This window comes from Aulonocara stuartgranti (assembly GCF_965226115.1).
Source record: "Aulonocara stuartgranti genome assembly, chromosome: 23".
Classification (NCBI taxonomy): Eukaryota; Metazoa; Chordata; class Actinopteri; order Cichliformes; family Cichlidae; genus Aulonocara; species Aulonocara stuartgranti.
Genome location: NC_138958.1, coordinates 36,910,200 through 36,938,065, shown reverse-complemented (window position 1 = coordinate 36,938,065; position 27,866 = coordinate 36,910,200). Strand labels below are relative to the sequence as shown.

The window sequence follows — 27,866 nt, the reverse complement described above, 5'->3', positions numbered from 1 at the left end:
GCGGTAGTTACACTCGCAGTAGCACAGGAACAGAGAGGGAGGGAAAGAGAGAGAAAGAGAGCCAGGGACGACAACATCACATTAGAAAGGTATAGTAATCATCCACAACTATTTTCAGTTGCAGATAATAAAGGATACAGAAAGTTTATTCATGCAGGCCTATATGACAGAGAATATGCATGTTCTTTTTGTTTTCATATTTTCATTTATATTTAATTGTGTTGTGGTTTGCAGTGTTTTGTGTTGTTTCACTTTAAATTAGTTTAAAAGGAAAAGCTGAAAATTTAAATAGATAAAAGTTGAAATGTGAATAGTTGGTTTTTGTATTATATGATTTATTTATTACATTTTATGTGGAGTGAATAAATAAAAATATATTTACGGTGGCCCCTAGAGACAAAGCACGTACAAACTTCAAAACATGTCCGAACTCTGAAGCACGTACAAACTCCACAACACATGAAAAACTCCAAAACACGTACAAACGCTAAAGCACGTACAAACTCCAAAACACGTACAAAAGACAACAGAAGTGCTCCAGGATGCTAGGCGCAGTGTAGTGGCTACACAAGCCAGCAAGTACCAACGACCGGATTTGGTGTGTGGTAGTAACAGGTAAATGAACATTTTTTTGAATTGTTTGAATATATATGAGTGCTTGTGTATAAATATACAAACAAAACACATATGCTTTCAATGTGTAATTTAAGTGATCTAGGTAGCTGTTTTGGAAGTTCAGTTAATGCTAGAAATGTGTTTTGGAGTTTGTACGTGCTTTGTCTCTAGGGACCACCGTATATATTTATATATAAACATATATAAATAAAACCACTTTTTTTTTTACATTAGTAATTCTTTTGTGCATAATTTTATATTGTTGTTAATAATAAATTAACTAAAGCAACAAAACAACCTAAAGAGCCGGTTCGGAGCCGAAAGAGCTGTCTCTTTTTATTGACCCGAGCCGAAAGAGCCGGTTCTCTAAAAAGAGCCAGAAATCCCATCACTATTCCACACATAGCAGCTAACACAGCGAACGTGGGTGGGAAATACAGCGGCAGCCTGCTCTCCCATTGGTCTAAGCATACTGGGACCTGTGCATTTCGATTGATTGGGCAGGCTGTCCATCTCTCCTCATATCAGTCCTTAAAGTGGTACCCTCATTGTATGTGGGTTACACTTGTGCAGCAGAAAGTGGATCTGTCACAAATGGACACAGGACCTCAGGGTTGGTCCTACACTGTGTTGTAAGCAAGGTTGTTCTAGAACATTCCAGCACATCCCATTCAGTCAGACATCTTCCTGTCAATAGGGAGTTTTTCCTTCCCACTGTCTCCAAGTAAGGTTTTCTCTCCATTATTGTAAAGTCTTTACCTTAAAAGAGACTTGAGGCAACTGTTGTGATTGGGGCTTATATAAATAAAACTGAATTGAATCAAAATATTCTGCTAAGAGAGAGAATGATTTTATTGTTGTGGTTGACTGAATAAAATATTTCACTTTCCAGTAAAGGACAATATTTCTTGCTCTGCTAATAGATCAGTGTATACTGCAGAGTTTGAAAGGATGGAAAAGGACACTGTTAAAATGTACCCTGATGATAGGACAATCACTTTTTGCAATTTTCAGTATCCCTTTAACATGGCAATCCTTATTCTTTACAACATGCTTTCAGGGTGGCAAGAGATATTTTAACACCATGAGGATAGTTGACGGCATTATGCAGAGTTCTGCCCGCCTGTGTTATGCCGAGTTCACCGTGCTTGCCAAAGAGCCTTGTTATACAATCAACAATACGGTTTTCTTTGTAATGTTCAACAGTGGTAATGTTTTGGCTGTCTGTAGATTCCTAACATCTTTTTAAAGAATATTGTATTACGATAGAAACAGGAAATTACAAAATAACCCCCCCACCAAAAAAAAGGTGAAAAAAATAAATAATATACCAACGCCCTTCCTGTAAAGCGAGAACTTTTGTTTTGAACCTCAGGGCCATTGTACTCCATTGTAATCCCCATCGTCTAATATGCGGCCACCTTAATTGTCCTCACTTTTGATCGACCCACAGCTTATTTATTCCATTTTGTGAAGGAAACCAGTAGCATGCAGAGCAGTAATGACAATAATTGAAAATAGGGAAACTGATTGAATAGACAAGTTTTACACGAGCATATATTTCATGGCTTCCCGGATGAGTAGCTTGAGAAGAGCCATTGAACCCTGAAATGGGATTTCTCCACAGAACATTTGAGATACTCGTTCGACAATGTTCACATGCTGGAGTTACATCCATTGCTAAATGGAGAAATGCATTCAAATCAAATGCAAATCGCACTGAGGCAACCACTTCAGGAGTGTGTGTAACTGCACCGTGAATGCATATTTCTGGTGCTGTTGTGTAGCGGGGAAATTCATCACGTTCTTTCCCTTTTTTTGTACAATATAAACTGTATATTGGTGTCTGTGTAACATACTCCGTGAAATATTTGCTTTGCAATCTATAAAGTAGCAAATGCAGCACTTTTTATTTTTCGCCTTGGTGAAGTACTCCGATGTGGTGTTTGCCTTGGCTCGCTGCTGAACAGTTGTATCAACCGGCTCAATCAAAGAGAGCTTGCGCGAAACAAGTGTATCTAATCCACAAAGCAAATTGGTTCCACTTGAAGATGTATAGGCCCGGCAAGTCATTAATTGTTATCCCAAAGTAAGGCACAACTCACTCCCACCACCACTGGATAGCTCCACCGGGAGAGAGCTGGCCAAATTAAGATTCAGGATCTGAGCAAGTGCCCTTCGCAAGTGGAAAAAGGAATCTATCCAGTCTTTTCCTAGGTGACGCTGGATTTGGTGTGACCATGGGGACCTCCATATAAGGAAAAGCATTCAGGGCAACACTTGTGAGATTGAGCGAGGAAGAGGCTGAGGGAGAGGAGAGGAACAAGGGAGGGACAAATCCTAGAAGGGCAAAGGGGCATTTTTGAAGCAGAAGAGGGCCCGCGGGAAGGAGTGAGAAGTTCCAGGAAAAAAATAACTTTTGTTTAGTTTTGTAGCCGAGAGAATTTACACATTTACACGAATTTCCCCGGACGGATTGAAAGGACCATTTTTTGCAGAGGAAAGAAGTGGTGGGGTGGGGGGTAATGCATGCAAGCATTTATTCCTCAGTAGAGCAAAGGATGCTTCTTAAGCCTGTCTTTGTTTTTGAAAGGTTCCTGTCAAAGGGATTTTATTTTTTTTTTTTAAAAAGCTCCTATTATACCTGTACCTAAATAACATATCCAGAAGGTCTTTGTCCCTGAGCTTTCTCTTTTTTTTTTAAAGAAAAAGGTATGCCTCCCAGTTTGGAATATAAGATGCAAAGAACATAAAGGTTGTGCTGCAGCTCTTTTGTAATTTATAATACGGGCCTGAATCCAATCTGTCGCATTTATCTGCGCACTATTTTTATCACCTTTTGATCAGAGCAGCTCGGGCTTTTAAAGACGAGCAGGCGCATAAAGATTTTCGGCGAGAGAATGACACGTCTGTATCGGCAGTTGCGGATGAAAGCGATTTTTGAATATTCAGGCAAACATCTAAATGAAAGAAAGAGTGTTCAAGCAGGTTCGTTAGTGATGAAACCTGTTTGATGTTTTTGACAAGAATAGGCACGGTGCCCTGCCCAGGGCTGCCCTAACACAGCAGGCGGTAACGGGGGGGAGGGGACTACAGATGGGAGGCAAAAAGAAATAAGATGGCAGCGAGGCTTGTTTTTGTGTGCATGGCTTTGGAGTTATTCATAGAGGTTTAATGTAGTGTGATCTGACAGCAGACTCCATTACGGTGGAGTTCAGCAAAAGTAAGTAAGCCACCCTTAGTGTCATCCAGGAATGTAATTACAAAAAAAAACCAACCTATCAAGACCTGAAATATGAGCTCATGGCAAACTTCCTGAACACTCAGGTGTCAATAATTTCTCATGAAAACCATAAAAATGTCAAAAAAAAAAAAAAAAAAGTATGACAGACCTCAGTGTCACTTTCACAGCACAAGTCTAAGCTGGATTACTTAAATGTTGACTTGTGTCATTTGAAAAAAAAAAAGAAAGAAAAAGGAAAGAAAAGAAAAAAGCAGTTGCGTAACACAAACAAATCAGCTGTGTGCGAGGTTGTGCGGTGCATCGTGTGGCGGCACCCCTGCACGCACCTGTGGCTTATTTGTGTCTGGGATGCAGCTCAAAAATTTGCCAGTTAATCAGACAGAAGTAATTAGGAATTGTTTGCACAGGCGGAGGACAATTGTTTGCCAGATGGAGAGCTCATACCTCCCAAAGTGTTACCTGCTCGGCATCCCCGGCGCACATTTAGAAATTCCATCACAAATTAAATCTCAGTTTAGCTCGTGATATCTCATTCCTTCGACTCATCTTATCTCCTGTTCCTACTTAAGAAGTTGCCTCAGAGCGGAGATAAGGGAGCAGGGAGAGAGGAACGCTGCGATCCTGCTCTTGACAGATTAATTCATTGGGGTGGGGGGTGGGGGAGTTGTGTTCCTGCTAACGTGGCAGCTATAGGCATGTGATAATGTATGTGATAGCGTGGAAGGGAAAGATGGAAATGTGCCACAGCCCACATGTGTGCTTGTTGGATGAGTTGTGTTGAGCAAAAACAAAAACACACTAAAAGCCAAAAGACCAAGTTGACTGTTGTCATGATCGTGAGAAAAAAATGCAAATACCTGTAAAAGAGAGAAAATACAGTGTTCAGGAAAAATATTGCAATATATGTAGGCCACAGAGTTTGGTATATTAAAATCTGATGACCTCTGATTGCAGCTCAGCTGAATGTTTCTCATTTTAAACTGCTTGGGCCTAACAAAACAGCTCCCTTGCGGTTTATAATGGAGACGGAATTTATTAGTAAAATAATTTTCATTAGCACCGTATCTCAAACTGCTACTAAAACAGACAATAAAACACCAAAGACTAATACAGCCCGAAACTGCTGAACATAAGTAGTGTTTTCAGAAATGCAAATCAGTTTACTTGTTATGTTAAGTCGTACTCAGTGAAACCATCTGCCTAATGTTATAGAATTTACCCTCATTCTGTGAAATACATGACCCCTTAGGACTTGGACCGCTGCAGGGATTCTGTAGTGGACTGTGACATTGGATCCATTGGATCCTGTGGGTTGCAGGATAGGACCCTCATGGATCGTGCTTGTTCCACCCCATTACAACAAGCAGATGCTCGATTGCTATCGGAGCCAGGCTAACGACTACAACTCTTTCCTCTTTTCCTAAGAAACATTCCTAAACAGTCTTTTGGGTATATCACCTAGATGAGGCCGCAGTGATTGTTCAGTGTTTGTGGTGTCTTTTGGAATATTTTTAATGGAATTACAGAAGTCTTAAGCCACCTCTTGTCACTTTGCTTTCAAGGAGTCAGACTGTCAGTAGTAGCAGTAGCTGTCCAGGCTTTCTGAAGGTCTTATAAAGTTTTTCGTTGGACATTGTCAGCTTTTTTTGTGGAGTCACTTAACACTCCCCTTCGGCTTATTCAATGCACAACAGAAAACTCAACTAAGAACCAATTTGTAAATTGAAATTCTTGTATTTAAAAGTTGCTTGTGACAAAGATAACACAGTTTTTAAAAAATTGCATTTTTGGACCAAAAAGGTGATTACCAAAGAGCTGTTAGTTGTAAACTTCAGCCAATGGTGATCACCAAGACAGCTCAGGCTGTATTGATAAATGAAGGTGGCCATGTCAAATGTTGACTTTCAAACTTGTCAGAATTGCACAGACTTGCACAGTTTTTGCCTTATATGCTGTATTTTAATGTATGCTGAATTGCTATCATTTTACTAATGTTACTAGTTAATTAATTATGACCCCAATGATGTCATCAGTTGGGTTTAGAGATGCAAATGTCTCGAGTGATGTTTCCATTTCTCTGTAAACATAAAGGGAAACAGTAGGATTGTGTAACAAACTTATGGTTTTTATCATTCAGGATGTTACAAACATATAAAGCTGTGTTATATAAATTGTCCCCACTGTAGACGGGGGGCTGTAAAGTGGCTTCAAAAATTACAGCAACCCTGGGCAACCTGAAGCATCTTAAATAGCATATCCTATATGACATAGTGAATTGGATCTGTAAGGCATTAGCTAAGGCATCACCTTATATTATATTGAGATAAGCTGCTCTGACAGGACTGTAGCTGAACTTGACTTTGTGGCATGCCTGAACTAACGCTGTGCTTGATTTTTGTAGGATACGCCAATGTCAATTTTATTTATAAAGCCAAAACCCACAAAGTCGCCTCAAAGGACTTTACAGTCTGTCTAAGGCTCCCTTTATCATTACTTTGATTCATGACTTTATTTAATGTAAAATATAATGCATCGTGACAGTTTTATTCTTGATTTATTACCTATATTGGAGAGTTAACTTCTGTGAAAAGAGCACCTTCATATCACAAAGTATATAAAAAAACCCACTAACTCACTGCCTGTGTGTTGAAGCCTCTTTCCATTTCGCTCTCTCTCTGCCCTCCATCCAGATATTATTGAGCTTTTTGTAATTCCTGTTTCTATGGCAACGTGAGCCAAGTCATCCTGTGGACAGTGGGGGGATGGACTAAGAGAATCAGCAGGTAAGTGTCTGAGTGTACCAGCAGTTATAAGAGTTCCTTTTTTGCCTTAAAAAGTTCTCCACTTGTCTTTCCTTCCTTACCTTTTTATTATATTTTTAACCCTGAAAAATTACAACTCATGTTCATGTTTTGTAAGTCGCTGATTATGGATCTAGACACTAAATGCTGTAGGCTAACAGAAATTCAACGTAACTTTGCTTTTTTGTAAGCATTTGATGACGCTTTCTCAATTACCAACTGGTTCCCTTATGTGCTTGTGGCAGTCCAAATATGACCCAAAAACCATCTGAAAGGCACTGATTTGGTTCTAAAAAGTGGGTCATACAGAAGAAAGAAACAACCCCCAATTTCAGATGAAATCCATGAGGCATTTCTGGCTTGGCTTAAAAGGTTAGCCATAGTTTTCCTGGATATAAAGAAAGTGAAAGTGTATTGCAAACAATGAAATATTAACAAAGGGGTTTTACAATCTTGCATTCAAGTCTAAGAAAGATACAAATATGAGTGTGAATATGAGAGCAGCTCAAGCTTGTTTTGCATAGTTTTACCTTCTCTCTGTCCTCAAATGATATGACACACTTACACATGTCTCCACAAGCTCAATTGTCCCCAGGCCATCAGCATCTCACACTGCTAGCTCCTTATTTCTAAAGGGAATAATTCATAATGAAGTTTCATTCTCCTGTGTAGAAGGGAAATATATAAGCGCATGATGTTGCATGTAACATCATGCGCTTATATATTTCCCTTCTACACATGACCCAAGATGCAGACAAAATAAGTGAATTGCAATTAAATATCATTTTAATGCTGTAAGTCTGAAATTTAATACAGATAACTTTCTTACAGTTTTGTGTAGTTATGTTACACTTTTAAAATAGTACTATGTTCAGGTTTAAGTAAAAACTGTGTATTAAATCCTTAAAAACTGAATTGTCAGTGAATCTTTTGTCCCCCTTTGACAGTTGTGACTGCATTTGCCTGAGCCTGGAGAGCCTCAAGAGCACTTCAGCAACACTAATGCAGGGTAATAACAGATCAGGGCTTAATGGCTACAGAGTGTCTTTAAATGGGAAAAAAAGACTGACTTTAATATTTTGTTGCATTTGGTGTGGTTGTGCAAAGAAAGTTCAAGTCAAGCCAGTTTATAGTTTGTCAAGATCAGTACAGTAAAAAAGTGAGTTGAAACAGGGACAGTAATAGATAGATAATAGAACCAAAAGGTAGGCAATAAAATATAAACAAATATAGCTAAAAGCAATAGTCTTTGAATGATATAAAGTTGGATAAAACATACAAGAAAATCTTAAACATCAGTGGAAACATCTTCCAGGGGAAAAAATGTACAACGCTGAAAAATATATGTTAGGTTGGTCAATCAGGAACACTATGGTCAAATGGAGTTTGACATTTGATGGAATGGATTTGTTCCAGGACCTCCCGGACCTTCCATGTTCATACATGGAAAGCTAGAGCAAAACCCAAGCACAGTAGTGACAACATACAGGGAGTGCAGAATTATTAGGCAAATGAGTATTTTGTCCACATCATCCTCTTCATGCATGTTGTCTTACTCCAAGCTGTATAGGCTCGAAAGCCTACTACCAATTAAGCATATTAGGTGATGTGCAACTCTGTAATGAGAAGGGGTGTGGTCTAATGACATCAACACCCTATATCAAGTGTGCATAATTATTAGGCAACGTCCTTTCCTTTGGCAAAATGGGTCAAAAGAAGGACTTGACAGGCTCAAAAAAGTCAAAAATAGTGAGATATCTTGCAGAGGGATGCAGCAGTCTCAAAATTGCAAAGCTTCTGAAGCGTGATCATCAAACAATCAAGTGTTTCATTCAAAATAGTCAACAGGGTTGCAAGAAGTGTGTGGAAAAACCAAGGCGCAAAATAACTGCCCATGAACTGCAGCTGTGCAGCTGCCAAGATACCACTTGCCACCAGTTTGGCCATATTTCAGAGCTGCAACATCACTGGAGTGCCCAAAAGCACAAGGTGTGCAATACTCAGAGACATGGCCAAGGTAAGAAAGGCTGAAAGACGACCACCACTGAACAAGACACACAAGCTGAAACGTCAAGACTGGGCCAAGAAATATCTCAAGACTGGTTTTTCTAAGGTTTTATGGACTGATGAAATGAGAGTGAGTCTTGATGGGCCAGATGGATGGGCCCGTGGCTGGATTGGTAAAGGGCAGAGAGCTCCAGTCCGACTCAGACGCCAGCAAGGTGGAGGTGGAGTACTGGTTTGGGCTGGTATCATCAAAGATGAGCTTGTGGGGCCTTTTCGGGTTGAGGATGGAGTCAAGCTCAACTCCCAGTCCTACTGCCAGTTTCTGGAAGACACCTTCTTCAAGCAGTGGTACAGGAAGAAGTCTGCATCCTTCAAGAAAAACATGATTTTCATGCAGGACAATGCTCCATCACACGCGTCCAAGTACTCCACAGCGTGGCTGGCAAGAAAGGGTATAAAAGAAGAAAAACTAATGACATGGCCACCTTGTTCACCTGATCTGAACCCCATTGAGAACCTGTGGTCCATCATCAAATGTGAGATTTACAAGGAGGGAAAACAGTACACCTCTCTGAACAGTGTCTGGGAGGCTGTGGTTGCTGCTGCACGCAATGTTGATGGTGAACAGATCAAAACACTGACAGAATCCATGGATGGCAGGCTTTTGAGTGTCCTTGCAAAGAAAGGTGGCTATATTGGTCGCTGATTTGTTTTTGTTTGTTTTTGAATGTCAGAAATGTATATTTGTGAATGTGGAGATGTTATATTGGTGTCACTGGTACAAAAAAATAATTGAAATGGGTATATATTTGTTTTTTGTTAAGTTGCCTAATAATTATGCACAGTAATAGTCACCTGCACACACAGATATCCCCCTAAAATAGCTAAAACTAAAAACAAACTAAAAACTACTTCCAAAAACATTCAGCTTTGATATTAATGAGTTTTTTGGGTTCATTGAGAACATGGTTGTTGTTCAATAATAAAATTATTCCTCAGAAATACAACTTGCCTAATAATTCTGCACTCCCTGTACTGATCAAAGGAGGTGCTGGAGCAGGGAGGTGGGTTGCGAAGCAGCTTGCAGATGCACAGCAATTTTAGTTAATCTGATTTATACCCCCACTAAAGCAGATCTAATTGGCTATAGGAGTTGGTCAATTAGATCTGTAGAAAGGTATGCGCTAATGTGGGCTGGTGCTGAGATGGGTTGATCTGGGGAGACTGATCCTTTGCATTTTTTCTAGAACTGAATTGAATATACCAGGGTTGACAAGCCTGCCAGATGTCAGACAGAACCTTTGCTTGTACAAGCTGTTACAAGGGCTTCCACATGGGGAGCGATTCACTCGTTATGCATCACAGATCTTCCCGGCTTAAGTTGCCTAGGTTGCTCTATGACAGATGACTGGGTAATAAATACAATCAGTGGTTTCCTCTTCTGCCTTCTAAGGTAGCTCCTCAAATTGCTGAACCTGTAACATTTCCACCCGTATAATTGAATTAATGCTCACAACAAACTCACTTGGGTGTCCACTTTTCACCACATCCGGTCACAGAACTCTCTCAGTCTACAGTCATCTCAAACCTGTTATGCATGAAAGTAATATTGGCAAGAATGTATCCCAACAACCTATCTTCTTTCCTCTGGCAGTCATCTGGAGATTACCACTCTTGCTCCTAAAAACCTTACCAGTTTTATTCCCAACTACTGAAAACCGTTCCTGTTATAATAACAGTAAATTCATCATTGGTCCCTTGTCCTGCATTTGACTCCCATGCTATTTTAAATGCTTTAAATGCTATTGACTCTCTGTGCTCACTACATGAACTGGGAAATGCTTTTTATATGGACACAAATTAAGTATACCCAACTGTGTTGGGTGGGGGTGTCAACAAAAGCCATCAACTATAGTGCTCAAATACTATGGTTCATCATGGCAACAGGTCAGTAAAGAGCAGGGCTTCAGTTTGACTTGTGCTTCTAAATGTTTTGATCAACAGAATTTAAAGACCACAATTAAACATTTAAAAACAACGTGTGCCCTCTAAAGCATTTTCTAAATTCATTATCTTACAAAGAATTGTATTTGTTGTGCAGTTTATTGTACCTACAGACCCTCCAGTAAGTCAGCTCTCCAATTCTGTTGAGTGAAACTCTATATGCATGTTACACTGTTGCTTATTAGCAACTATCTTTGTCTGAATGATGCACCAGTACAGTTTATGGATGCAGAAAACTGATTTTCCAGAGCACATTCAAAGTTGCGAGTATTTTTTTTTTTTTTGCTCGAAGAATTTCTCCATTTGACACGCCATTGCTTCGCAAATGGGGAACGCTGTTGTGCGAGTGGTCCCTGCAATGTGCTCTGCTATTTATTTGCCCTAATGTAGAGCAAGTGGTCATTTGGGATTTGTGTATGCACATTTCCATAGTGTAGTGCTGCCCGTGACTCTCACCGCTGCGTCACTAAGGTCATATTACACTGAAGGCAGATCTTTAGATAACGTCCAAATTGGAAGCAGTCGCAGCCTCGCGAGCCAGTGGGAAAGACGACATTGCTTTAATAGTGACACTAATGAACACAAACGATGCATACGACTAAGACCTTTCCTATGTGTCTCCTTGGTGCCCGTACTGTGGACACCAAAGGGCAAACCTAACAGAGGACAAGAAAGAGAAAAAGAAATAAGTGTTCCTCATTTATTATAATATAAGTGCTGGCCTTCAAACCCCCCTTTTGCCCTCTTTACTCTCTACATATCTGTATTAATGAGAAATGTAGAGAGTGCAATTATCAATTAATATTGTATGTGAGGAGTTTGGATAGAGGCTTGTAAAACGCAATGTTTGATTCCTCTTGCAAATGACTTTCATATAATTCTGCACTTTATGCAATTCCTCTATTTTGGTTGCTTAACAACAACCCCCCCCCCCCAAAAAAAAAGAAAATGTGGGCAGGGGGGCATCATTAATGCTGTTTGAATTTTTTATGATGTGGTGGCAATGTTTTTGTCTCAGATGAAACACAGCAGGGTTAAGTCAGGCTTAAAAGCCTAAAAAGTTAATCCAGCTTCTTGCCGATTGTAGCAGCCTCTAATTCCCTAAGTAGTTTAAAATCTACCAGCTGGCCATGACCAACGCTTCACACCCCAAAATGCCTAGACACCATAAAAAGAGCCTCCTCTTATTTAACCACAGAGATTAATCACTTTGTTTCCTCACAAGCGTGTCTTTTGCACAACTGTAAAAAAAAAAAAAAATCAATGAAATTGTAACAGAGAGTCAAATTACGGAAGAGAGGTTATTCTTGACATAGTATGAGTTGACTGCGTTTTACCCTAAATCCCAGCATGATGTGTGTTTATCCTCTTATCCTCTTTATTCTTGCACCCCCACACCCACCATCTCCCTGCTCCTCCTTTAATATTGCCCTATCATTATCCTTCCCTATCATCCATTCTTATTCACCCGTCCCTATTCATTCACTACTACTTGTCTTTTTTGTCTTTACATCTAGTGCCCTAACCCTTCCCATTTTCACCCACAATCTTTTTATCCCCTCCAATCTCTCCATATATTCAAGATTTGTTTATTTTTTTTCTTGCCCTCCATTTCTGTAATCTGTAATACACCTTTCAGTGCTGTCTTTGCACTGCACATCCCCGAGATTGTTAGCAGAGCAGTAGGTGTAGGTGACCTTACTCCCTGTGGGTGTTGTGTTATTGCCAATAGGCTCCCACTTGCAGCTCACTATGCAGTGGTGTAAAATGTAAGACAGAATCTGATTTTGACTAAGATAATCAAAGTATCTCTCAAAATCACAGTCAACCATCTAGCAGGACAAAGAGCCCAATGTCACACTGTCATCATCCCGCTGAATAGCCATTTATAGTTGTAATCACTCCCATAGATATCACCAGTAGGAGCCATCCATACGTAATCTCAGGGCAGAAGGTGCATTACCATGCATTTTAATCAGTGTAATCAGTAGGAGACCTGGTTATGGAGACTATTAAGCTCAACCAAGTCATTCTGGTGTCCCACCCCCATGACCATAACTAGCTATTAGGTCACCGATGCCCAGGCTGCTGAAATTTCTTTTCTTTTCCAAACAAATTAAGTGCAAGTTGGCTAAACCTTAAAAGTGACAATATAAATGGCTTTTACTTTGAAAATACACTGAAGGAATTATATAGAGCTAAGGCCTGCCTTACAATGCCACTAACTGGTAAGTAAGGAAGGTTTAGGCTGACCTATGAGGAATGATAATTGGTTGGTTGAATTAGTCCCATCCATCCATCCATCCATCCATCTTCATCCGCTTTATCCGAGGCCGGGTCGCGGGGGCAGCAGCCTAAGCAAAGAGGCCCAGACCTCCCTCTCCCCAGCCACCTCCTCCAGCTTATCCGGGGGAATACCAAGGCGTTCCCAGGCCAGCCGAGAGATATAATCTCTCCAGCGTGTCCTGGGTCTGCCCCGGGGCCTCCTCCCGGTGGGACATGCCTGGAACACCTCACCCAGGAGGCGCCCAGGGGGCATCCTTGTCAGATGCCCGAACCACCTCAGCTGGCTCCTTTCGATGTGGAGCAGCAGCTGCTCTACTCTGAGCCCCTCCCGGATGGCCGAACTTCTATCTCTAAGGGAGAGGCCAGCCACCCTTCGGAGGAAGCTCATTTCTGCCGCTTGTATCCGCGATCTCGTTCTTTCGGTCACATTGAATTAGTCCCTCTGAGGGTAAATCAGAGGGACAGTGGGGACAGAACTGTACAGTAAGGACCTTCTTCTCATGCTAGTTTTATTTCAAGTAAAGGCATATTTCTGTATATTGTTATTTGATTTCATTATTGTGTACATAAAAAGGGTCACCATTATTCAACAGTTTGCTTCTGACACCAGTAAATGCATCACTTCCTGTGAGTCAGAGGTTACTCATCCAGAAAGTGTTATAAGAGTTGCAGTGAAATGTTCACAACTTGAAGCAGAAAAGCTCTACCAAGGTCAAATATTGATTATTCAGAATATCTTGACCTTAAAATACAAAAAAAAAAATGTTTTGTGGACCCTTTTACCATATCTTGCAGCCTTCAGAGTTAACGCAGATGGAAACAAAAGCACTCATATATGTAAAGCATCTTAGTTTGTGTAAAATATGCTAGTTTAAAATTCACAGAAAGCTGTTGCTGTTTTTCTAATGTTGCAGTTTTACTATACAACTACCTACATGCACAGTTTTTGAAAATCTGATGAATTACTTGATTATTCAGATACTAGAGGTAGCAATAACTATTATTATTAATTATAAAAATAATGATAATATTCTTTAGATGATATTAGTGACATAACTAATCATGCTTAAAGTAGAACTAAGATTTGGTATTATTTTTTTATTATTGTTGTTGTTGTATTTGCTTCTTGCAGTAAATTATTTTTAGAGTCCACGAACGAACAGTTGCCCACATATGGGCATGTAAATATGTCAATAGGATGCCTGCTAAACAACAGTTACACTAATTAATTGGGGTTGAAAATCATAAGCGAGGTAAAGGAACAAAAGCAGGAAATGAAAAAAAAAACAACGCAAAATAAACCAAAGTAAAACCAAAGAGAAACAAAAAGATAAATAATTAACTAGCAGCATGTATTTCCCGTGCCTCTGTGGGTTCTTTCTAGGTGCTCCAGCTTCCTCCCACAGTCCAAACCATGAACTATGAACCATGAACCATACTTGCATAATATTCACTTACTGTGATATAAGAGTTATTTTTTGGACTTAAGCCTCATCTTCTTTTTTCACTAATCTGCCTCCATCTCACCCTGTCTTTAGCATCCTCCTCTGTATGTCCTTCACTACATCCAAGAACCTTCCCTGTGGTCTTCCTCTTTTCCTCCTGTCTGGCAGCTCCATACTCAACATCCTTTGTCCAGTGCACCCACAATCCAATCTCTGCACATGTCCAGACCATCTCAACCTTGCCCCTCTAACATTATCTTGAAAAAGCTCAACCTGAGCTGTCCCTCTGATGTACTTATTTCAAATCCTGTCCATCCTGGTCACTCTTAATAAAAACCTTGCCACCTTCAACTCTCCCACACCCAGCTCCGCCTTCCATCTCTTTTATTAGTCCCACCATCTCCAAACCACACATCATAGCAGGCCTCACTACTATCTTGTGAACCATCACTTTCACTCTTACTTCTGAGCGAAATCACCCATGCACACTAAGCCATCTCCTTAGTGTGCAGCTTCACATACAACTCACTATTATTGTAGGGTCTTGAGTAAAACTAAATTGAACTGAATCTTTGACTGTCATTTTCTTTGATGATCTCTTCATTTAAATATTTTCTCTTTGCCCTTTTTTCTCTGACCAGAGATTGCACCTTCTTGGACGTTTCCTTTAGCACTATATTTCCCCCAGTCATCTTGTAACTCTTCACCGCTTCAACTCTGTGCAACATTCTTACATCTTCTTTTTTTTTTCATTCTTACATCTTCAACTTTCACCATTTAATCCTTTGCTCTACCTTCACTTGCTTCCTTTTCTTGGTGTCCAAAGTCATCCTAGAGAATACCATCTATTGCTGCCTAGCTACATTATCCCCTGACACCACCTTGCCTTGTTTCCTACCTCATTCAGAGATCATCATCTGTATAAAATGTAGTCCACCTACCTCCAATCTGTTACCCTATATTTTCCCTGTTCTTAAAGTAATGTGTTCACCACAGCCATTCCCATCCTCTTCGCAAAATCCACCACTATATGTCCTTGTATTTGTTTTCTTACCATCATACCTATCAAACACCTCCTCATCACATCTGTTGCCTTCACTTAGGTATCTGTTAAAGTCTGCTTCAATCACCAGTCTCTCACCCCTCCCGGGGACTCTCTAAAATTTGATCCAACTTCCCCCAGAATCCTTCTTTCTCCTCTAACATATCCAAACTCTGGGGCATTCATAGTAAAAACATTCAACATCACCCCTTAGCGTCTCTGCATCAGACCCATGATCCTGTCTTACACTGCACAGCAAATTCAAAAGTGTTAAATTTTTTGGTGTTAATAGTCTCCTTGCAAAAGTAGAGTTAATTTTACTCTAAGCAGAGTCACATTCTTTTAATGTAACTCTGAGGTGTAAAATGATAGTAGTTAAAATCGAGTGTTAAAAATGAGTGTTTCTCTGTCAAATCTGGAGGTGTTACAATGGAAACATTAACTCTTGACCTCTTAACTCTGAACTCCTAGACGGGCTATGACACCAATAGAGTGAATTCACAGACTCCGCCCCCAGCACGGCTCCAATCGAAGCTGAAGTGAAGCCGTTTCAGAACATTTTGCTCTACATATTTGAGTTGTTTGCCATGCTTGGTAAGTCATTTTTTCAAAGATTGTTTCAATTATTATTATGAGCTTTTACTTCTGTGGCTCTTTGGAGTTGAGACAAAGCTGTGTGAAAGGCATTAGCCATGTTGCTCGGTGATAGCATAATATTCTGTTTTAGCTAGCTGAAAGGTACTGTTTGCGGGCAAATACCACAGCCTTAAAAAAAAGCTTGCATGTGAATTTTCAGTCAAACCTTTGGTCAAATACACCTAAAACAATGTCTAGAATGTGAAATGTTGGTATAATGGTGCTACTTGAAGCCTGAAAACGATCGCCCATAAAAAAAAAAAACGAGCAAACAGCAGTAGCAGACGTCCTGACTGGATTCTACGGTAGCATTTAGATCCCTCCAGAGTTTTGTGCACACGGTTTAGGTAAAAATGAAAAAAGTTGAGGTTTTACATTTAGTTCAGTATTACCTGTTGCCTGTGTCCTTGTTTTTTGGGAAAATACTTTACACAAGTAATGGCTCAAAGAGGATTCCTTTTTTTTTTTTAACTGTGCTGCAATTGTTTACTGGATTATTTGTGCCATTAATTACTGTCAACTAATTTTTATTCGATCTCCGCACAGGATATGCTTGTGAAGATGGAATATGGGGGAGAGCAGAAGTGCGTTGAAGTTCCACAAAGGGATGAATGAAGGACATGCATATTGTATTGAAGAAATAAGTGATGAGAATGCTGTTATTTGCATTTACCAGCTCATCTATGTCAGACCTTTTGATAAACAAAATTCTAATGAAAGTGAGAACATGTACACTGTTACATCTTTCAGAAAATGTTTTGAAATTGTGGTGCACAGTTCAGAATAAATGTTTTTCAAAAACCATTGCATCTTTTTAGTAAATGTTTATTTCCAAAAGAAATTTCTAGAAGTTCAGAACAGTAAAATTAACGCTTTTTAGAATGAATTAGAAGATAACTCTTACGTAGTTAAACTAAAATACTCTTTGAGAGTTAATATATAAACTCTTAACACCAAGTGTTAAATTATCAACTCCAGACAGATTTGGTGTTTAACACTAAATCAGAGTTAACGTACCAACTCTCCAAAAAGAGTTAAATTAACACTCTCTGGTGTGGACCCATATAGACACTTTAATAGTGTTGAAATCAAATCCGACAGTGTTAATTTGGACATGCTGGATTTGCTGTGTGCCTTCACACTATTCATGTACTCTTCCTTCAAGATTATCCCTAATCAGTTTGACTTCCTACACAGCAAATCCAGCATGTCCAAATTAACACTGTCGGATTTGATTTCAACACTATTAAAGTGTCTATATGGGTCCACACCAGAGAGTGTTAATTTAACTCTTTTTGGAGAGTTGGTACGTTAACTCTGATTTAGTGTTAAACACCAAATCTGTCTGGAGTTGATAATTTAACACTTGGTGTTAAGAGTTTATATATTAACTCTCAAAGAGTATTTTAGTTTAACTACGTAAGAGTTATCTTCTAATTCATTCTAAAAAGCGGGAATTTTACTGTTCTGAACTTCTAGACATTTCTTTTGGAAATAAACATTTACTAAAAAGATGCAATGGTTTTTGAAAAACATTTATTCTGAACTGTGCACCACAATTTCAAAACATTTTCTGAAAGATGTAACAGTGTACATGTTCTCACTTTCATTAGAATTTTGTTTATCAAAAGGTCTGACATGGTAAATGCAAATAACAGCATTCTCATAACTTATTTCTTCAATACAATATGCATGTCCTTCATTCATCCCTTTGTGGAACTTCAACGCACTTCTGCTCTCCCCCATATTCCATCTTCACAAGCATATCCTGTGCGGAGATTGAATAAAAATTAGTTGACACTAATTAATGGCACAAATAATCCAGTAAACAATTGTTGCAGCACAGTAAAAAAAAAAAAAAAAAAGGAATCCTCTTTGAGCCATTACTTGTGTAAAGTATTTTCCCAAAAGACAAAGACACAGGCAACAGGTAATACTGAACTAAATGTAAAACCTCAACCTTTTTCATTTTTACCTAAACCGTGTGCACAAAACTCTGGAGGGATCTATGCCAGTCAGGACGTCTGCTACTGCTGTTTGCTCGTTTTTTGTTTTTTTTTTATGGGCGATCGTTTTCAGGCTTCAAGTAGCACCATTATACCAACATTTCACATTCTAGACATTGTTTTAGGTGTATTTGACCAAAGGTTTGACTGAAAATTCACATGCAAGCTTTTTTTTAAGGCTGTGGTATTTGCCCGCAAACAATACCTTTCAGCTAGCTAAAACAGAATATTATGCTATCACCGAGCAACATGGCTAATGCCTTTCACACAGCTTTGTCTCAACTCCAAAGAGCCACAGAAGTAAAAGCTCATAATAATAATTGAAACAATCTTTGAAAAAATGACTTACCAAGCATGGCAAACAACTCAAATATGTAGAGCAAAATGTTCTGAAACGGCTTCACTTCAGCTTCGATTGGAGCCGTGCTGGGGGCGGAGTCTGTGAATTCACTCTATTGGTGTCATAGCCCGTCTAGGAGTTCAGAGTTAAGAGGTCAAGAGTTAATGTTTCCATTGTAACACCTCCAGATTTGACAGAGAAACACTCATTTTTAACACTCGATTTTAACTACTATCATTTTACACCTCAGAGTTACATTAAAAGAATGTGACTCTGCTTAGAGTAAAATTAACTCTACTTTTGCAAGAAGACTATTAACACCAAAACATTTAACACTTTTGAATTTGCTGTGTATCAGCACTGTGGTGCAAGAGTTTGAATTCACCTTCACTGCTGCTCTTGCTTGGCCTGCTGCACACAATATCTACCTTTCTTCTCTCCATCAAATCGGACATCTTTTGATTAGTCATAGTGTCTACATTTAAAGTGCCTATTTTATTTAACAAACCTTTGCCTTTCTTCTTCCATTGTCTTCAGAGTAGCACACTTTTCACAGGCACCCTGTTGCCCAACAGCAGTGAAGGCGATCGTTGTTAACCCACGGGATGGCTCATGTAACCCCATAGCTTGGTTACTTGAGTCTCTTAATAAATACATTATTAAACTGAAAATCCTTTTCAAATCCATCCCTATAGTTATTGCAAACCATTCTTTACCATGCAACAACACTAAGATGACACTGTTGGGGCATTAAACTGAGTTGAACTTAAAACTGATTGTTTTTTATTTTTATTCTTGGTGGAAAAGAGACAAATGCAACATTTTATAGTTAGAAAATAATACTGTAGTTTTAAAACTTGTAAAATTGAATTTTTAAATGTTTCTAAAATACATAAAAAACAGAGAAATTAAGTGTACAAACCAATATATCAGCTGAAGATTCATTTTAAAAATAATGGCAATAATTTCACTCAAAATCAAATCCAACTGGGCTATTCAGTTAATCTACACACATTAGGATAGGGTAATGTAGAAACACTGTAGTGACCAGAGACTATTGAATGTCAGTGAAATTCAGCAACTTGAAGCCGCATGTTCTCCTTAAATTGCTGGCTGTCTGAGTGGTGTCCCAGAAACGATGTGGGCTTCATAGATAATTGGCAAACCTTCTGGAGGAAACCTGGTCTTGTTAGGAGAGATGGCATCCATCCCACTTTGGATGGAGCAGCTCTCATTTCTAGAAATATGGACAAATTTATTAAACCCCCCAAAATATGACTATCCAGAGTTGGGACCAGGAAGCAGAGTTGCAGTCTTACACGCTTCTCTGCAGCTTCTCTCCTCCTGCTACCCCCCCAAAAACCCATCTCCATAGAGACTGTGTCAGCTTCCAAAAAGACAAAAAACAAACTAAAAACCAGCAACAAACAACTTAAACATAAACAATCACAAAGAAAGAACAATACAGTATCCACATCTGAACCAAAGAGTAAAACAGTGAAATGTGGATTATTAAATATTAGGTCTCTCTCCTCCAAGTCTCTGTTAGTACATGACTTAATAATTGATCAACAAATTGATTTACTCTGCCTTACAGAAACCTGGTTGCAGCAGGATGATTATGTTAGTTTAAATGAATCAACACCCCCGAGCCATTCTAACTACCAGAAATCTCGAAGCACAGGCCGAGGGGGCGGTGTGGCAGCAATTTTTCACACCAGCCTATTAATTAATGAAAGACCAAGACAGACTTTTAATTCATTTGAAAGCCTGATGCTTAACATTGTCCACCCCAGCTGTGAAACTCAGAAACCAGTCTTACTTGTTATCATCTATCGTCCACCTGGGCCTTACACAGAGTTTCTGTCTGATTTCTCAGACTTTATATCTAATTTAGTTCTGAGCTCAGATAAAATAATTATTGTGGGTGATTTTAACATCCATGTAGATGCTAAAAATGACAGCCTCAACATGGCATTTAATCTGTTATTAGACTCAATTGGTTTCTCTCAAAATGTAAAAGAACCCACCCACCACTTTAATCACACTCTAGATCTTGTTCTAACATATGGCATCGAACCTGAACATTTAACAGTGTTTCCTGAAAACCCTCTCCTGTCTGATCATTTCCTGATAACATTTACTTTTACAATAACTGATTACACAGCGGTGAAGAGTAGACTTTATCAAAGTAGATGTCTTTCTGAAAGCACTGTAACTAAGTTTAAGAATATAATCCACCCACTGTTATCATCTCCAATGCCCTGTACCAACACAGAGCAAAGCAGCTATCTGAACGCTACCCCAACAGAGGTCGATTATCTTGTTAATAATTTCACCTCCTCACTACGTACGACTCTGGATACTGTAGCTCCTGTGAAAACTAAGGCCTCAAATCAGAAGTACCTGACTCCGTGGTATAATTCTGAAACACGTACCCTAAAGCAGATGACTCGTAATCTGGAGAGGAAATGGCGTGTCACAAATCTAGAGGATCATCATTTAGCCTGGAGAAATAGTTTGCTGCTTTATAAGAAAGCCCTCCGCAAAGCCAGAGCATCTTACTATTCATCACTGATTGAAGAAAATAAGAACAACCCTAGGTTTCTCTTCAGCACTGTAGCCAGGCTGACAAAAAGTCAGAGCTCTTTTGAGCCAACCATCCCTTTAACGTTAACTAGTAATGACTTCATGAACTTCTTCACAAATAAAATTTTTATCATTAGAGAAAAAATTACCAATAATCATCCCACAGATGTAATATTATCTACAGCTACTCTTAGTACCATTGATATTAAGTTAGACTCTTTTTCTCCAATTGATCTTTCTGAGTTAACTTCAATAATTACTTCCTCCAAACCATCAACGTGTCTTTTAGACCCCATTCCTACAAAACTGCTCAAAGAAGTCCTGCCATTAATTAATTCTTCGATCTTAAATATGATCAACCTATCTCTAATAATCGGCTATGTACCACAGGCCTTCAAGCTGGCTGTAGTTAAACCTTTACTCAAAAAGCCATCTCTAGACCCAGCAGTCTTAGCTAATTATAGGCCAATCTCCAACCTTCCTTTCATATCAAAAATCCTTGAAAGAGTAGTTGTCAAACAGCTAACAGATCATCTGCAGAGGAATGGTTTATTTGAAGAGTTTCAGTCAGGTTTCAGAGCTCAGCACAGCACAGAAACAGCTTTAGTGAAGGTTACAAATGATCTTCTTATGGCCTCTGACAGTGGACTCATCTCTGTGCTTGTCCTGCTAGACCTCAGTGCAGCGTTCGATACTGTTGATCATAATATCCTATTAGAGCGATTAGAACATGCTGTAGGTATTACAGGTACTGCACTGCAGTGGTTTGTATCATATCTATCTAATAGACTCCAATTCGTGCATGTAAATGGAGAGTCCTCTTCACACACTGAGGTTAATTATGGAGTTCCACAGGGTTCAGTGCTAGGACCAATTCTGTTTACATTATACATGCTTCCCTTAGGCAGCATCATTAGAAGACATAGCATACATTTTCACTGCTATGCAGATGACACCCAGCTCTATCTGTCCATGAAGCCAGATAACACACACCAATTAGTTAAACTGCAGGAATGTCTTAAAGACATAAAGACCTGGATGGCCGCTAACTTTCTGCTTCTTAATTCAGATAAAACTGAGGTTATTGTACTCGGCCCTGAAAATCTTAGAAATATGGTATCTAATCAGATTCTTACTCTGGATGGCATTACCTTGGCCTCCAGTAACGCGGTGAGGAACCTTGGAGTCATTTTTGACCAGGACATGTCCTTCAACGCACATATTAAACAAATATGTAAGACTGCTTTCTTCCATTTGCGCAACATCTCTAAAATTAGAAATATCCTGTCTCAGAGTGACGCTGAAAAACTAGTTCATGCATTTATTACTTCCAGGCTGGACTACTGTAATTCATTATTATCAGGATGTCCAAAAAACTCACTGAAAAGCCTTCAGCTAATCCAAAATGCTGCAGCAAGAGTCCTGACAGGGACTAGAAAGAGAGAGCATATTTCTCCTGTTTTGGCTTCCCTTCATTGGCTTCCTGTTAAATCCAGAATTGAATTCAAAATCCTGCTCCTCACATACAAGGTCTTAAATAATCAGGCCCCATCTTATCTTAATGACCTTGTAGTACCATATCACCCTATTAGAGCGCTCCGCTCTCGCTCTGCAGGCCTACTTGTTGTTCCTAGAGTATTTAAAAGTAGAATGGGAGGGAGAGCCTTCAGTTTTCAGGCCCCTCTTCTGTGGAACCAGCTTCCAGTTTGGATTCGGGAGACAGACACTATCTCTACTTTTAAGATTAGGCTTAAAACTTTCCTTTTTTCTAAAGCATATAGTTAGGGCTGGACCAGGTGACCCTGAATCCTCCCTTTGTTATGCTGCAATAGATGTAGGCTGCCGGGGGATTCCCATGATGCATTGAGTTTTTCCTTTCCAGTCACCTTTCTCACTCACTATGTATTAATAGACCTCTCTGCATTGAATCATATCTGTTATTAACCTCTGTCTCTCTTCCACAGCATGTCTTTATCCTGTCTTCCTTCTCTCACCCCAACCGGTCGCAGCAGATGGCCGCCCCTCCCTGAGCCTGGTTCTGCCGGAGGTTTCTTCCTGTTAAAAGGGAGTTTTTCCTTCCCACTGTCGCCAAAGTGCTTGCTCATAGGGGGTCATATGATTGTTGGGTTTTTCTCTGTATCTATGAAGCGCCTTGAGGCGACTTTTGTTGTGATTTGGCGCTATATAAATAAAATTGAATTGAATTGAATTGAAGGCGAGGGACTTCCTTGGGTCGGCCACTAATTTGACTTCTACCTCTGGCTCAGTCCATCCTTTCTTGAATCAGTGGTTTCCTTTCTGTGACTGATGCTTTCAGATTATGTTGCTTGTGCATTGATACATGCCCACCCACGATGCAACCCAAACTCCTGATCCCCCCGCTTCACTCTATCTTCTAATGTGCAATAAGCAAAGGATCTGTTCCCTTTTTTTACACAAATCATCCTGTGTTCGGTGTGCCGCCATTGTACCCGAAATAGTTGTTGTTGTTCTCCTCAGCATCCGATTGTCAGGGCTTTGAATCATATCTCAGTTCCTCCAAAAACAGAAGGCACAGCAGTGTCTTAAAGCACCCGCACCCCTCCACCCCCACCCACAATTCAAACATCAAGCAGGCAGCAGTGTCCTACTTTTTTTTTCAAAAAGGGAAAACTTGGAAAAGCGACATGAAAATCCAAACAGCTTCCCAAGAGAAAGAACAAGAAGGATAAGAAGAAGGAGTCAGATCCCATACACAGATACACACAGATGTGCACATGCATGTGCAAACACAGCAGTCCCCCCCTTCAGGAGAGTTGCTTTTTTTATTATTATTATTAAATCCCACAGTCCTTATGATTCACAGTGTGTGAGAGCAGGGGTTGGTGGCAGGCCTACGATTTTATGCACATAGAGAAATGAAAAAAACAAACAAACAAACAAAATGAAACAAATGTAAGTGCACAAACTAGAAAGCAACCCTCAGAGACAATCAACATCTCTGGTAATTCTGATATTGCTGCTGATTTGGCTCTTATAATAAACAATACACCAGATGTGCAGAATGTCCCAATTCTGCAGTTTGTAAATGTTGAGTTCTTGAAACGATAGTAAGTATAAATTCAAGCTTGTACTTTTATTAAATGGTTTTTTTATTAATCTTGAATAAATGTAAGATTATAAAATAAGTATTTTACAATTACATATTGCGATACATATTGCACTATGTGACTACAATATATACTGTAGTCACATTGACACTTATACTGTATTACAGGCAATGGATCCAACCTCCACTGAAGTGTCATGTAGTGCCGAAAAAATATCCCCTTAAGGCTGGCCAAAAAAGCCACTACTAAACACAGGTACAGTAACTCCCAGCCTGGTATTAAAAAACAACCAAAAAGGATTGTTCTCTAAACAAAAATCGATAGTTACACCTTACCAAAAAATAAAAAATAAAATAAAACAGTTAAGTACTCATTTTTTTAATATAAATCATTCATTTGGATAATGCTGAGGTGGACTGAGTAGTGATAGTAGTGATTAGCAGTTATGCACATGTTCCAATCCTGGTGTTTGTGAGTATAACATGCTAATCAAACTTCTGTCAGTCCAAATAATGATAACGTCTGGGCCTAAATCATAACAGGGTGCAGCCCAAAATGCTGACACTGTCAGGGTCCTGGGTCTGAGCAACCCAGGATCCCTGAGCAGTTATGAATTATATTATTATTATTATATGTATTTTGGTGTTGCTGCTGCTCTTCTCCATGCTTGTAGATGTGAGTGTGTGTGTGTGTGTGTGTCTGCGGGTATGCTTGGAGGATGGAGCTCAGCCACCTGCAGGCCTGAGGGGTGTGGCCCTGCGGAAGGACTGGCCACACCCGAAGTCACACACCTGCTGCTGATCAGGCCTCGTCGGGGGAGCTACTTAGGAGAGAGTTGGAGCTCCCACCGACGCGGGATCATTTCCTTGAGACTCCACGTTAGTCGTCCCATTGAATTGAGTTAATGTGTGTAAGTGTATGCCCGTGGTTATTTGTGTCCTGACGGCTGCGTCTATTGTTTCCCGCAGGAGGAGCGTGGAAGGCACGAAGAGCAGCGAGCACCGGGGGGTGCTGACACGGGAGCGGAGAGCACAGAGACACGAACTATTCACGCAGAGACACGACACGGGAGTCTGGGAGAACACGGGGATTTATTGTTGTTTTTGTTCCACTCTGTAAATAAGCACACTGTTTATACATAGAGCACCGCGCCTGGGTCCTCCTTTCCCCACATCCCCACGGTCTGCCAGCCAGACCGTGACAGAATGATCCCGCCACTTATGGACCCAGTGGTCTCCGAGGAGAGGCTCAGGAGGGAAATTATGGACAAAGTGTACCGCATGTGTGAATTATGGTGGGAGAAGCCTGCGGAAGGTTTGCGTCACGCCGTGGAGAGGCGGCTGCAGGAGATGCTTTTTAAATTCCCCTGGCTGGTGGACTCCCTTAATGCGGTGGTCCTGGACTTCCTACTTTCCACCCTCCACCTCCACTCTCCTCCTCAGGCTGCCCACCAGCTCGGACAGCTGGTGGATTCACTGCCTGAGACGCCGGCCCCGACGCCGACACGGAAACGACGTTCGCGCCGCCAGCGTTCCTCACCGCAGCTAAATCCACAGACATCTCAACAGCCGGCTGTGGTGAGTCATATGGACAATTCATCGTCACTCACCTCAACTGTTTACTCTGGGGCTATGTTTATACGGTCAGCTGCCCAGCCGGTAGCCAAAGCGCAGCCCGCGGCCCAGCTGGTCGCTGTACCTCAGCCTATCGCCCGGCTAGTGATCCAGCCGTCACCTGCTGAATCATGCCCCGCGACATCTACCTCACCGCTTACCGTTTCATCCTGTTCACCATCCACATCACACGCTCAGCCATCTTCTCCACCAGCAGCAGCCTCCATTCCACTGCCCACTCCAGCGGCCTTGTCCGGAGAGAGCGACCTCACCCGCGTCCAACGCCTGATGGACTGGGTAACTCACACCACCAACACAAGGGCAAGAGTGGTGGGGTTAAACGCCATCGAGGCAATCCTGGAGGGAAACCCCTACCTCGGCCAGCTCAAGGGAGTTTCCGCCTGCCTTTGCACCCTGCGTAAAGCCCGGGGGGTAGTGCAAGCTCGGGAAACCTCAGACTTCGTCCAGCTGCAGCAGGAGCTCAGCATGCCCGAGCAGGAGCTCAGCGAGCAGGAGGAGCCCGCACCGTCAGCTGAGGCGCTCAGCGAGCCGGAGGAGCTCAGCATGCCCGAGCAGGAGCTCAGCGAGCCGGAGGAGCCCGCACCGCCAGCTGAGGAGCTCAGCGAGCCGGAGGAGCTCGGCATGCCCGAGCAGGAGCTCAGTGAGCCGGAGGAGCCCGCATCGCCAGCTGTGGAGCTCAGCATGCCCGAGCAGGAGCTCGGCGAGCCGGAGGAGCCCGCTCTGCCAGCTGAGGAGCTCAGCGAGCCGGAGGAGGAGCTCTCGCTGCCGGCCGAGGAGGAGCTCTCGCTGCCAGCCGAGGAGGTCAGCGGACCGGAGGGACCTCCACGTCTAGCGCGGCCTCCTCGCCGTCCACGTCCGGTGCGTCCACGTCAGCGATCGGCGCGTCATGGACCTGTTGCCACGCCTCGCTGTTGCTCACCGGAGCAGCGACGTTGCCATCGGACCCGTGGCAGGCCGCCGGAGGGGCAGCGCCGCCGCCACCGGACCCGTGGCAGGCCACCGGAACCGTTCCACCGCCACCGGACCCGTGGCAGGCCGCCGGAGGAGCAGCGCCGCCGCCACCGGACCCGTGGCAGGCCACCAGAACCGTTCCGCCGCCACCGGACCCGTGACAGGCCACCAGAACCGTTCTGCCGCCACCGGACCCGTGGCAGGCCACCGGAACCGTTCCACCGCCACCGGACCCGTGGCAGGCCGCCGGAGGAGCAGCGCCGCCGCCACCGGACCCGTGGCAGGCCACCAGAACCGTTCCGCCGCCACCGGACCCGTGGCAGGCCACCAGAACCGTTCTGCCGCCACCGGACCCGTGGCTGGCCGTCCGCCGGAGCTGCTACGTCGCCGCCGTTGGGCTCGAGGTAGGCCCCCTGAACTCTCTTGTTGTGTTGATGGGCCGCCTGTGACTGTTTGTGGCGTCTTTTCATTTTCTTTTTGCACCGCTGCGGGATGCGCGGTCTGACTCTGAGACTGTGGACTGGGTCGGTTTGTTGTTTTGTTGTTTTTGCTTGTTTTGGTTCTGGCCCTCCGTCCTGGTTCCCCCAGCCGCCCGCCCTGGGTTGGTTGTGCTGTTTTTTGTTTTGGTTTTGGGGTCGTCGGGAGCCGACCCTTAGAGGGGGGGTACTGTCAGGGTCCTGGGTCTGAGCAACCCAGGATCCCTGAGCAGTTATGAATTATATTATTATTATTATATGTATTTTGGTGTTGCTGCTGCTCTTCTCCATGCTTGTAGATGTGAGTGTGTGTGTGTGTGTGTCTGCGGGTATGCTTGGAGGATGGAGCTCAGCCACCTGCAGGCCTGAGGGGTGTGGCCCTGCGGAAGGACTGGCCACACCTGAAGTCACACACCTGCTGCTGATCAGGCCTCGTCGGGGGAGCTACTTAGGAGAGAGTTGGAGCTCCCACCGACGCGGGATCATTTCCTTGAGACTCCACGTTAGTCGTCCCATTGAATTGAGTTAATGTGTGTAAGTGTATGCCCGCGGTTATTTGTGTCCTGACGGCTGCGTCTATTGTTTCCCGCAGGAGGAGCGTGGAAGGCACGAAGAGCAGCGAGCACCGGGGGGTGCTGACACGGGAGCAGAGAGCACAGAGACACGAACTATTCACGCAGAGACACGACACGGGAGTCTAG

General features: G+C 41.9%; 1 protein-coding gene across 1 annotated transcript; it reads left to right on the top strand.

The window, feature by feature from the left end:
- On the top strand, positions 1-27,866 carry LOC309700182 (uncharacterized protein; the record flags this gene model as incomplete). Its single annotated transcript, XM_082523630.1, has 7 exons — positions 1-89; positions 6,550-6,642; positions 24,272-24,359; positions 24,778-24,982; positions 25,073-27,093; positions 27,465-27,470; positions 27,758-27,866. Exons 5-7 carry the CDS (start codon positions 25,310-25,312, stop codon positions 27,864-27,866), a joined length of 1,899 nt encoding a protein of 632 aa, XP_082379756.1. The 5' UTR covers positions 1-89; positions 6,550-6,642; positions 24,272-24,359; positions 24,778-24,982; positions 25,073-25,309.